This window comes from Poecilia latipinna, unplaced genomic scaffold, assembly GCF_001443285.1.
Source record: "Poecilia latipinna isolate Pla-1442-1.1 unplaced genomic scaffold, P_latipinna-1.0 Scaffold1399, whole genome shotgun sequence".
Lineage (NCBI taxonomy): Eukaryota > Metazoa > Chordata > Actinopteri > Cyprinodontiformes > Poeciliidae > Poecilia > Poecilia latipinna.
Window position 1 is genome coordinate 123088 of NW_015114015.1, and position 13132 is coordinate 136219.

At 42.1% G+C, this 13132-nt stretch overlaps 1 protein-coding gene and 1 long non-coding RNA gene across 3 annotated transcripts in view; both read left to right on the top strand.

Annotated features, from left to right (window-relative positions):
- wnt5b (wingless-type MMTV integration site family, member 5b) overlaps positions 1 to 12991 on the top strand; it is a 78138-nt gene extending 65147 nt beyond the window's left edge. Inside the window, exons 3-8 of one of the 2 annotated variants that reach the window (XM_015056676.1) lie at positions 1417 to 1586; positions 2253 to 2340; positions 2450 to 2609; positions 5634 to 5926; positions 9534 to 9692; positions 9879 to 12991. In XM_015056676.1, the coding sequence (XP_014912162.1) occupies positions 1468 to 1586; positions 2253 to 2340; positions 2450 to 2609; positions 5634 to 5926; positions 9534 to 9692; positions 9879 to 10178 (1119 nt within the window). In that variant the 5' untranslated portion in view covers positions 1417 to 1467 and the 3' untranslated portion in view covers positions 10179 to 12991. Of the gene's footprint in view, positions 1 to 754; positions 1587 to 2252; positions 2341 to 2449; positions 2610 to 5633; positions 5927 to 9533; positions 9693 to 9878 lie in introns of those variants that run through there. The other variant, XM_015056675.1, reaches the window with a different exon arrangement.
- LOC106962323 (uncharacterized) lies at positions 2627 to 4587 on the top strand. The gene is made up of 2 exons (XR_001427957.1): positions 2627 to 3435; positions 3539 to 4587. It is a non-coding gene; the product is annotated as an uncharacterized LOC106962323 (long non-coding RNA).
- Positions 12992 to 13132: the final 141 nt, after the last annotated feature.

Sequence of the window (13132 nt, forward strand, 5' to 3'; positions counted from 1 at the left end):
TGTTGCAGCCATAAACCAGACTACTTTATCTTGATTTTACGCAACAAACCAACGCAGGGTGTTGCAAGAAAGTGGGAGGAAAATAATACATCCTTAGCATGACACTGCCTCTGCCGTGTTGCGAAGGGGCCATCAGATTAAAGCATCAAGTCTTAAAGTGCCTCTATTCTGCAGCTTTCAGATCAATCTCTGCTCCAACACATCTGAATCAAGTGACTGCTTAATTACCAGGCCTTCACAAAGGAAGTAATTCAACGTTTTGCTTCAGGTGGGTTGTAACAAGTATACATCCAAAAGTTGCAGTACAGAATTACTCAAGGATGGAAGTTGCTGACTAAATATACCACTCTTTTCTTATCTTTTTTTTTAAATTTGTAATAAAAAAAACCCAAAACTCTCAACTTATGTGTTTTCCTTCAAAGTCACAACCATACTGTTTGTAAAAGCCGATTAAAGCGTGATCCATAAGTGGACATTCCTGCAAAATATTTCACAAACGAGAATACAAAAGTGAGACCAGTCATTTTTCCTCTATCACCCCTAAAAATATTCAACAAATAACCTTCAGAAGGCACCTAATAAGCAAACAGATTTAAGTCCAACCCCACAGCATGGTATTTTATTAAGATGTAAATGCACATACATGTCACGCTTTTCACATTTGCGATATTTGTTAACCATTTTCTATCCACTCTTGTGTTGAATAAAATCTTCAATTTATTCCGGGTTTTTTTGGTTATATGTGGGGGGGGGGGACCAGAATACACAGACATTTGTAGATGGATGTGTCAGATCCCTGATGTGTGTGGTTTCCAGTTGTTCATCTGATCTCCTCTCACGTGGTGACAGGAGGGGGAGGCGGCTCTGGCCTGAAGTCGGGGTGCGAAAAAGAGGAGGAGTCTAAACTTAAACAAGGAATGGGAGCGATAGCAGCGGTAGAGCAGCTGCAGGGGGACAGGAAGGACAGGCAGCAGGCTCCTCACCTTTTTTCAGATTTTAATATCCTTGTTAATATGTGTATTTTTATTTTACTGTCCAAACCAGACAGCTGGATTCTGCATGTCACACATTGGCTGGTTTTATTTGTCTGCTGATAAAAGAAGGCTTAAACTGGACTAATAAACTGTTTTACGCACAACGTTTTCATTTAACGAATCTAACGAAAGTGGATTTTTTTTTTCCCCCTCCACCTCCGATAGATTTCAGATGATCAACTGCTTGACACCTTGGGATAAACTTGGGATTTTTTTTTTTTCTTTTTCTGGCTTATTGTATACTGCGCAAAAAGAGTCTGATAAGAGTAGGAACATTTGGCACACTTAAAGAGGACTTGTGAGCTGGACCCGAACTCACACCGTCTCCATTAATTAGCCGGAGCAGGACGCGCGGTGACCCTTCTCACCCATGTCTCAACAGCAGAGCACTTTGCCCCGCACCGGCTGCTCGGCGGCGCCGCGGCGGACAATCATGGACAACAGGCCCGTCCCGAGGAGACGGACCGGAGCCGTCCGACATCTGCTGCAGCTGGCGTGCGTCGTCCTCGCCTGCAGCTCCCAGCTTCTGATGGTGGAGGCGAATTCGTGGTGGTGAGTGACTGATAACTGGAGATGCCGCTTTGAAATCCGCCCATGTGCTTCGAATGTGATTTATAATTTGGAGCGTCGTTTGACGCATAATTTGGGGATGGATCCCCTCCATGTTCCGCGTCCGTTTGTTGTTGTTTTCTTATTTTAAGATGCATTCATTCAGCTGTTTTTGTTTTTTGGGGATCCGGGTTTTTTTTTTTGTTTTTTGTTTTTTGTGACGTTGGATGCTGGGTTTGAATAGAACAAATGTGAAGGCTCTGTCACAATATTTACCCTGGTTGGCCTCCCAAATGGCACAGCCTTGCACCTACAGGGTGCTTTATCCACACTTGTTTTAGAAACTGCTATAGGATTAGATGAACATTCGTGAAATGATGTTGCAGACATGACATGAGTGAGCTGCAGATGGTTTGTTTCTTGTACTGAGCTGAGGAGTGAGGGGGGTTTTGGGGGGTGGGGGAGGTCAAAGGGAAGGAATCCAAGGAGTAATAAAGATAGTGGCTGTAGAGATGTTCTCCACAGGAGTCTATTTATCTGTGTTTTATAGCCCACTTGTCCCAGTAAAATTTGCGCCTGACTTTTGTGCTCTGCTGCCAGCATACCAAAGTCTCAGCTGCATTCCCACTTTTAATCAGATTTCAACTTCAAATGCCCCACATCTTTCAGGTCTCTAGGTCTGACCCCGATCCAGCGGCCCGAGATGTACATCATCGGCGCTCAGCCTCTCTGCAGTCAGCTTTCTGGCCTTTCACAGGTGAGTTTCCATGCATGGGAATCTCCCCACAGGGACCGCTCAGGAGTGTCGAGCCATTAGGCAACTAATCTCTGCTAATCCCGGCTGATGTTCCTGTGTGGCCCCGCAGAGTCAGAGGAAGCTGTGCCAGCTGTACCAAGACCACATGAGCTACATCGGAGACGGAGCGAGAACGGGCATCAAGGAGTGCCAGTACCAGTTCAAACAGAGGAGGTGGAACTGCAGCACTGTGGACAGCACGTCCGTGTTTGGACGGGTCATGCACATTGGTGAGTCTTTCATGCTGGATGTGTTAAAATTCAAGGCAACAACAGGTTTGAGGTTCCTTTAAGGAGGTATTACTGTAATTTTCCTCTGGTTTTTTTTTTTTTTTTCAATCTGCAGGGTAACAAAAACCCAAGAGCATCATGTGGTTGTTTAGAAAACGTATTCTTTTTAATAGACATGAACTAGCTACCTTTGTGAGGGCACACCAGAGTTTTATAAGGATTCAAAACATAAACATTTCACCACATTTAGTCCTTTCATGTAAATCACTTTGAAATGTCCTGTTGTTGAACATGTGCTTTACAAATACCTTCCCTGGACGAAACACATGTATTTTGGAAGGCTGAAGAGGAAGACTTTTAGACAAAATTTATTTTAAAAAATGTCAAAATTTGTCCCATAATGCACAAGCTGTCCAAAAGAATCGCCTTCTGCGCCATATAAATACAATAAAAAACAAAAATACCCAGTAATTCAACAAATTTAAGATGTGAACTTCCAATTGCTTTCCTGTCAATATTATTCTGATTACCAATCGTATTATTTTTCACCAACTATATTTATGACAAATAAAAAATTTGGACCAAAAGCGCTGAGTTAACCACTTTTGCGCAGGCGCAATAAAGGAGGTTCTCAGTTCAACGCAAAACGCGACGCACCATCGACGGAAGTCATGCGTAAAGACGCTCGAGGGTGACACCCCCCCACCCCCCAAAAATAGCGTTTTATCTCCGGTATTATGAGTTTCTGTTGCTAGTTTCGATCCCGGATCCGTGTCCAGCTCGCTTAAATCCCCAGCAGGCGATGTGGGAAACGTCTAATCAACAAGTAAGTGTCAAATCCGCTGCAGGCGGTCAGTCCGTCCGAGAGCTGAGGTGTTTGCTGCCCTTCTCTCTGCTTCTCCGTATTGACGGTGGGCTCTGTCCTCCAGGTTTATACGGAGGTGTGAGGCAGCCATTGTTGCTCTCCGTTTGAAATGCGCTGATGAGCTAGCATCGAGCCGGCAGATCCGGACCTGTTATTTGAAGTCGAGTCTCCACAGTCCCATAAAGCTGACGGGGGAACTGTTTCTTTAAAAGCGCACCGAATAATAAAAAAGGCTCGCACGCCTCGTTTTCTTTTCTTTTCTTTTTTTCTTTATGCATACCTTTCTGTCTGGCTGGCTGGCTGTGTTGATTCCAGTCCATACTGTGGTCCATAAAAGTAGCTGGCTACTTACAAGACAATACTAAATACTCCAACAGAAAATCTGCAATGGAAGCTCAACCAAAAAGATTCATATTTTATATTGGTATACCTTTTTTGATATAAAGCGTCGCGTAATGGCTCTCCACCCGGGGAATCATGGCTTGGAGGGCGCCTCAATTAGAACCTAAAGTTGCTGTTGAGTTGTTGTACCACTTAACAGCCACAAGGTCATAGAGTGCTGCTCCACATTGCTTAAATGAGGGTATGATTAGTCCTTTCCAAGTTGTTGGTATTTATTAAAATTAAGAGCATGATTTTATCCCCAGAATAGACGTTTAAGTTACAAAACTGGAAACTATGTGGCTTCAAGTCAGGATGCTGTTTGTTATTGTTATGGAAATGACTGACATTCAGGTTTCTTAACCTCCTACTTGTCAGCATATTGATCCCATCTTCTCTGTTTGCTTTTTAAGTGGTTGTGTATTAATGCAGATGGAGAGTTGGTGGTCTTTTCTTTTACAATGCGCAAACTGAGATCAATAACATGGACAAGGTGCAAAAGTGGTAAATCATGTGTGGCTTGATTTAAATTATCTGCTTACATCGAATGATTGAATTGATAACGGGCACTTAGACACAAGTCCTTAGATATCCGTAAATCTGAAACTCTGTTTTTATTTCCTTTACTAATCAATTTTCAGGTAGAGTCAAGAAAATATGTATGTTTTATTAGTGTTAGCATACCAAATATATTTTTGAAGGTTTTACGTTAAGTTGACTGACAAAAAAAAACAATTACCTAAATACTTTTTTCAACTTTATTTTATTGAAGTGATTAAACTAAAGCTATTGTCCTGTCTATGGGCCCACTAGCCAAAGGCTAATTTGCAGGCCCAGTCACTTATTAGGCATTTAGAAGCTCATCTTTAAACTAATAGCAGAAATAAAGTTATTTAAAACCAGGAGTAGCAAATGTTTTTCTTTTCCAGGTTACGTTAAAATCTGTTTCTTCACTAACATTGTCTAACAAACTTCACCGAACAGCTTTATTTATACTGAGAGTTAATCACATCACATGCAAATTAATTTATTTATTTATTAGGTTTCTGTACTACATTTAGAAATTTCAAAAGAAATAAGGGGTTTTTTGTCACAGAAATGTTTGAGAAACAAGGTTTTTAAATATATATATATTTTTTATTATTATTATTTTTTTTTACAAATAACTAAATGAAAACTGTGATGTTTTTATGTATTTATCCCTCTTTGAAAAACTAAATAAAATCCCACCTCTCTGTAGTTGCAGCATTATCCTGTGGGGTTAATTATATTTATTTATATTCTTATTTTGTGATCTCTGAAACAAATCGATGTATCAGGTAAAAAGGTGTAGATACAAAAGCAAGCCACATAAATCATCATGTTCGGTTTTATATCAGCTTAGTTTATTTTTCCACTTCAAACTCGCAACAGAAGAAACTTCACCAAAAAATAGTAAATTCAGTTCATCCACAGAGATTAAAGTGGGTTACATACATTCCCAATTGATCCTAGTTATAAAACAGTCAAGCTCAATTTATTATTCAGACCAGTTAGAAACTTTTTTTTTTCAAAGTAAACTCAGCCAATTGCATTGAATCAATGACTTGCAGCAATCACTGCTCCTTGATAAACATGCAACAAGAGATGGATTTTGGTTGCAATATGTAGAAATGGCAATAAGATGCACTGGAAGTCTTATGATGGTAATATGTAACGTATAAAACATTGAGCGACAGAATTGCACCTCGCGTCGTTTTTTGAAATCTAAGAACGTCTCGCGTTTTTCACTCCACCAGGCTCAAGGGAGACGGCATTCACGTACGCCATCAGCGCGGCCGGCGTCGTCAACGCCATCAGTCGGGCGTGCCGCGACGGCGAGCTCTCCACGTGTGGCTGCAGCCGCGCCGCCCGGCCCCGCGACCTGCCGCGCGACTGGCTGTGGGGAGGCTGCGGCGACAACGTGCATTACGGCTACAGATTCGCCCGGGAATTTGTCGATGCCAAGGAGCGGGAGAAGAATTACCCGCGCGGGTCGAGAGAGTACGCCCGAATGCTCATGAACCTGCACAACAACGAAGCGGGACGACAGGTATGACGAACCCAACACACACCGCCACTTTTTGTTCTGCTGTGGGAACTTTGTTGGGGGAAATGTGTTTTTCCTCTTTTTACCCGCATACTATATCTGTATGTCTGTTAGGAATGTGTGTCAAAGTTGACACACACTGCGAGTGTGTCTGTGTGTGTGTGTGTCGGTTATTTATTGGGAACCTGCAAATGGTACAACTGCTAACGCCCTTGGAGTTTAGCTGGGTCGCCCAGGTCAAGGCACATTCCAGCGCTTTAACGCACAGACACACATGCACGGATAAACACGGACAGATGCAACACGTTGGACGTCAACATTATTATTATTATTATTATTATTCTTATTGGGAACATGAAATTTGGTGGATCTATTTCATGGCACGTTTGCAAGATGTCGCGTATTTTTAAATCTGCACTTTTAGTCGTAAACTATCCGCCTCGCCTGTTTGGGTGCAGGCCGCTTATCTCCACCGCAGCTTTGTTTAAGCTGTTTACAGGACAGAGACATGCATGTGTGTATGCACAAATGCCCCGTTTGATTTGTGTGAGAGACAGTGAGCCCAGGTTTGTGTGTGTCAGAGGTCAAAGGTGAGGGTCTGGAGAGCTTGTGTTTCTGCCGACGGTCCCGTTGGGGCTATAGAAGAAAGTATGAGGAGGAAGATATACTGCCGCAGCTTTGTATTAACACATGCTTCCACACACGCACACTCTTTTGAAATAACTTTTCCTTCCTTCTCCTGTTTGATCCTTCGCTTTCATTGTCGTCTGTCCATCGAAACGGAAGAGAGGAGAAGAGGGAGATGAAAAGGTGGGGAGGAAGACAGTTTCTCTCCTTCTCCTCATCCCTCCGTTCCGTCTTTCTTCTGAGGACACGCTGGTTTGTCCTAAGTGGGATTTGTCTTGCTTGGCTGAACAAGGCAAACCACAGAGTCTTTGTAGAGGATGGAGAGGTCTGCCTGTGTGTGTGTGTGTGTGTGCGTGCATGTGTGTGTGTGTGAGAACAGTGAGCAGTGTGGTCGTCTGTGTGTGCTGACGGCTGGAGGCAGAGACGCACATCAAAGGAGGAATCTTTGTCAAACTTGACCGATTGTCACTAACCAAAACTAGATGCTCATTCAGCTTTCTGTTTAACATAAAAAATATTCCTCAGTTTGGTTTTTCATTATGTGAATTCTGTTGAAAAACCTCCCGTCTGGCAGATTAGCACGTAAGCAACCTCACTCACTATCAGAGGGCAACAGAGCGACACAAACACACACTTGCATTTATGAACAGTTTAGAGAGACCACTGAACATTTGGATAATATGGAGAAAGCCAGGGTGTAAACACACAAACTCACTGCAGAAAACTCCAGGCCATAATGGGAACCCAGGTGGAAAAAAATGTTTCAACAAAGAACAGAAGATTAAAAAAATATATATGCCTGTGTATTAGATCTAAAACAGACACATTTCTGCTCCCAATCTGTGTAAAATCATCACTGCACATAGTAAGAATCATTAACGACATGAGACGGGTGACGGTTGCAGTGCCCTGAAAAACATATCCAGAGGAAAACTGACAATGCACATGACCAGAAACATACCAGATTGACAGTGACACAAGGTGGCGGTAGCATCATGCTGTGGGAATGCTTTTCTTGAGCCGGTGTATTAATTAAATCTACTGGTAAGACTGAGAACTTGCCAAAGAAAACTATAATGTAATCATCTAGTTCTCCTACAGCTGGGTCAAAACAAAGACTCTCTTTTAAAATACAGTAACACCAACAATGCCAGTGAAGCGTGGACGTGTGTTGGCTTTTTTTTTTTTTCCCTTAACTTCTCACTTCATTCATAGCTTAGCCTGGCACTAAAAGGCAGCCTGTGTTCTCCATTTCTGTCCTTGTGTGTTTCAGACACGGGCGAGTATACACCCATACACACACTCACTCACACTAACCCTGACTGAGTAAAACCTATTGTGCTTGACACAGAGAGCATGTCTCCGCCATGGATGACTGACCATGAAGGTCCAGAGTCACTGTGCCCAGCAGGCATGACCCACCAAATACCTCACCACGGCGCTGGACAAACAGATGCCTGCTTTGATTGGACAGAATGGGGTTCCTGGCTGCTACTGTTTTGTGGTAAAAGTGTTTTTTTCACGGGAGAAATAAGTTGTTGTAGTTATAACATCTCGAGCTAAACCACCAAACGCGTGTAGCCTTAATAACAAATACCATTGTCCTCTGTTTTCCGTGGCTGTCTGAGGAGGTCACCGGGGTCGGATCACAGGATTGCAGGGTGCCGAGTGCTATGCCTGCTGGGTAGTAAAGTAGAGGTCTGAAAGCAGGGGGTAGGAGGTGGGACGTAGGGGTCAGAGGTGTTTGGGATGCAGAGGTTAACGGAGGTGAGAAGGTAATTGAGATCAGGCAACGTGAGGAGAGAGAATGATGGGTTTCATTAGCGTCAGGGGAAATTAGGAATCGGAGGTAAATGATTCAGGGAGTAAATGTGTGGTAGCTCGTCTGCTGCACACTAAACTCTGTGCAGCGCTCAATGAGAGCAGGCGTAATTTATGTGGGTGTTTAAGATAGGGGTGTTTTAATGTGGCTTGTTTATTAAATGTTGTTTAGGTGACCTGGTAAAGCTGCAAGGTTTACTGCTGCAGAGACCGTAAATCTTCTATTTCCTGTTCTGTGTTTTGTTTTAAACAAACCCATATGTTCAGAACGCAGCAACATCCTACAAATTACAGGCTTTCTGAGGGGGGGGGGGGGAAACCATGACAGAACGTCAAATGTTTCCAATGTTTGATTTGTGGTTTTAAAGTTAGCTAAGGATGAAGGAAGTGAAGCAGAGATGTTCATTTTTTTTTTACAATCTTTCTTGAGAAAAAGGAAAGTTTCAGCCACCACAATGCAACTTTGATAACACTAGTATTTAGGGTTGTCAGTGGAAAGTGGGGTACCCTTTTTCACCGATGCACCAAAATAAAATACTGTGCAATCAACTGCTTTTTTGATTGCACAATCTGTGAAGGATACATTTTTTTTAAAATGTTACTGAATAAACAGCATTATGAAGACCAAACACACAACAAACAGGTCCAAAAGACTTGCAATTGCGATAAGAGGTGGTTCTATTGAGCAAAAATGGTTGTTTGCACAAATACACCACTCTGTTAAGAGTTTGCCAGGAGACTTTTTCATTCCTTTTCGCAATGATTCATTAATTTATGGTTACTATCAGACAAATTTCCCATAAAATACCCAAAAGTGTGTGGTGGCAACATAACATTTTGTTGTGACATTGTGTTTTAGCAAGGATCTCCATTAAGTGTGTGAAAATTCAGGGTAAATGTAAATATATTTATATATACAGTTTATTAGTCATTTCCATTCAAAAGACCTTATACTGTAAATTTGACTCTGAAACAGTCTGGGATGTTGACATGAGAAATAGTCGCAGGGATTCTGTAGTTGCATATTTCCACCACTAGATGGTAGCAGAGTAGTATTGAAACTAAGAATTCAGTCTTCTGTACTTTGCCGTCATGCTGGTTCTTTTCTTTTCTGGTAGGAGGATTTATTTACAGATATACATGAACGTCTGTCTTTCACCAGGCCGTCTACAACCAAGCGCATGTCTCCTGCAAGTGTCACGGAGTCTCCGGGTCCTGCAGTCTGAAAACTTGCTGGCTTCAGCTGGCCGACTTCAGGCGAGTCGGAGAATTTCTGAAAGAGAAATACGACAGTGCTGCGGCCATGCAGATTGGACGCAAGGTATTAATTTGATATGTAGTGACCACAAACATTTACTTGAATGCTTTATTGGTGAAATGTGCTAAACAGATACACTAGACTTGATACGCTCACTTTATTTAAAGTCCAGACCACTGTTCTGGTGGTCCACTGTCCAGCTGTATCACTCAAACTTCTTCCCTCCTTTTTTTTTTTTTGCTTTACCAGGGGAAGCTGGAGCTGAAAGACAAGCGCTTCAACAACCCGACACCTGAAGACATGGTCTACATTGACACAAGCCCCGACTACTGTCTCCGGAACGAAACCACGGGCTCACTGGGAACGCATGGCCGCTACTGCAACAAAACCTCAGAGGGCATGGACGGCTGCGAGCTGATGTGCTGCGGCAGAGGGTACGACCAGTTCAAGACGTACAAGCACGAGCGCTGCCACTGCAAGTTCCACTGGTGCTGCTACGTCAAGTGCCGGCGCTGCACGACTCTCGTGGACCAGTTTTTGTGCAAATAGCACAAAAAGGCGGGTGAACTCTGGCCCAAAGAAATGGGAGAAGGAGGAGGAGGTTATGAAGAATGATGACTGATATATATACATATATATATATATATATATATAAAAAAAGATGTCCAATATTCTGATCACGGTCCTGATGGAAGAACAAAACAGCACAAACGAGGATGAAAGGGATAAACAGAACAGGTTTCAATCCCTTAAAGTGGGGACACATTGACCTGCGTGAGCTGAAGAGATGAAAATAAATATATAATTAAGAAAGAAAGAAGTCTACAACGTACACATTTTAACTTAAAGAGACTTGTGTTTGTTTTAAAGTGTGAAGCAGCCTTGATTCCTCTGATTGCCTGCTGCTTTTTTTAATGCAAGAGCACTGCTAACATCACCATATGCACTCCCATCCCACTGGCAGGAGCAAAGAAAACTACAACCAGCAGAAAGTGAACAAGTCAAGGTGACAATGAACGCAAAGTGCCTTGTAGAAGTATTCATACCAGTTCAGCTATTCTTCACGTTTCATCCAAAAACTGGATGTTACGTGACAAACCAACAAAAAGCGGTCCATAGATATGCAGTACAAGGAAAACAATCCACGTTGAGCCATTTTTTTGCAGCAATTATAGTTGTAAATAACATTCTGCCCTGAACAAGTTTGATGTTGCTGTTAGGATGGTGCAAGCATCTCTCCCTGTCCAGTAGACAACACTCTGCTATTACTAAAAATAAAAGAGATCAGACTCACTTCTCTGAGCTTTACCGTGAGCTTTTCCCCACCAGAAAATCCATTTTTGCTAACTGCGTTATAGTATGGGACTCCAAGCATGATGATTCCACCACCATGTCGGGTTTCAAGCAATCATGTCCAGTTTTAGGGTCTGTCAGACTTTTTTACTAAAATGTTTTCTGTCTTTAACTGGCCAAATCACCTGCTTTCACATATTTGCTCTGCTCCCTTCATGGCTTTTTGCAACGTGAATTTATTAAGGGACTTGCACACCGAATGCAGCATCAGCTCCACCAACCTCTGAAATCCATTCATTTGTGCTTCATGCTCCACGCAACAATGTTTCGTTTTTCGCTTCTTCTTTTTTTTTTTTCCTGCGCCGAGCGAACGCCAATGCACTGCATCTCCTCCCTCAGCGCTGAAGTGCAAGCAGCTCGGCACGGCTTGCGTTGCACTCAGTTTAAAGTCGATATTTGTTGCACTTTGACTGCAGTTGCACAGCGACAGATCCTCGCTTGGCCAATAGATACAAGATATCTGTCAAAGTGCTCCACACTGAGTAGAAAGCAGCCTGTTATTATGGAAACCAAACTCCTTCACTTGCTCTCTAAGGGGTTACACGTTTCTTTTTTATCTTCTTCCCTGTTGTTGGTTTTAGCACAAAGGAAATGTAAGATCTGCAACTCAAACATAACAATAATAATACGTTTTATTGTGAAACTCTACCTCTTGTTGTGTTGTACTTTGCTATGGATGAACAGAATGCAAGCACCATCAGTGTTGCTTCCAGTTTTCCAGGATTCGCTGCTGTGAAGCTCAAAGGATGCTGTTTGTCTTTCTTCTCGTCACTCTTCCTTCAAGGCCAGATTTATTCGTCGACCTCTAATCTCTATTCTACCTGTCTGATTATGATCATGTCTTGAAAGGTTTGCAGTTCTTATATCTATTTTTAGATGATAGCTTGAACGTGTTGGTGAGAAGTTCAAAGCTTGAGATATTGTTTTATAACCTGACTCGGCTTTAACCTTCTCTACAATCTTTTCCGTGACCTTTCTGCTTTATTCCTTGGGCTTTCAGGATGCCGTTTGTTCACTAATGTCTCCAACAAATCTCTAAGGCTTTCGAAGATTTGTTGAGTTTGAAATGAGATTCACCTAAGTGCATATGTACTCCATTTACTTAGAAGATTTCTCACGGTTCGGGGAAAGGAGAGCTGGTTACATCTTTCAGTTTTGAATCTGTAGCCAAAATAGAAAAGTTCACGTCGTTTTCCTTCCGCTTCATAATCACGTTCCACTTTGTGTCTATGTAGCAAATCCCAATAAGATTACATTGAAGTTTGTAGTTCTGAAGAGACAAAATGTGAACAAGGAAATTGAATATTTTTGCAAGGCACTGCAAAGAGAGGGACTCCAGATACTTCACTCTTTTTTATTTTTTGTAACAAACTTTAGGAGAAAAAAAGAAGAGCTCACATAAATCCAGTTCTAAATGCCTGAACCTGCAGCAGCATCAGCAAAATGCTAACAATAATTCTCAAAAGGACAGGGCACACTCCCTTTTGTGTCGGTGACCTGACAAATGATCCTGTGAGCGGGTTAATGAGGCCTGCTGCTTGCAGCCATCTTGCCATTGTTGCTGTTTAAGTGGGCAGTGTGCTGTCTAGCTCCATAACCTTCACATCAGGTGAAGGAAGCACCCAGTAGAGAGATTTACATGTTGGACTGGCCTTAATAAAGACATGCAAAGAGACGTGGTCAGTGCCAAGTGGACCTTTTTCGTCTGACGATGTCAAACAAGATGTCAAGTGTTGTGTTGACTTGGTGTTTTTGCCAGGACTGTGACACTTTGTGACTCTGTGATGCAGATAATAGACGTGCTTGTGGACACATGAGGACTGAATATGCTGTGGAAAATAAGTGCAAGAAGAAACACAAGAACTGGACTGCAATTCCTTACAAGCAACATTCAAGAACTTAGTGGATAAGAAATTATATTTTGTTGTTTATAAGCTTATGATGTTTTCTATGTTTTATACATGCATATTACTGTGTATTCTTTTGATAAAGTAGACTTTGAAAGTGAAGCTTTCTGTCTGCGGCAGTTCTTCAGGAAAAGTCTGACCCAGGTTAACACGTTCCCTCCTCTACAGCTAAGCCTTTTTTTTTTTTTTTTTTTTTTTTCCTGGTTCAATTTTTTTTAAAATGGGAAAAAAAAAAACTCAAAA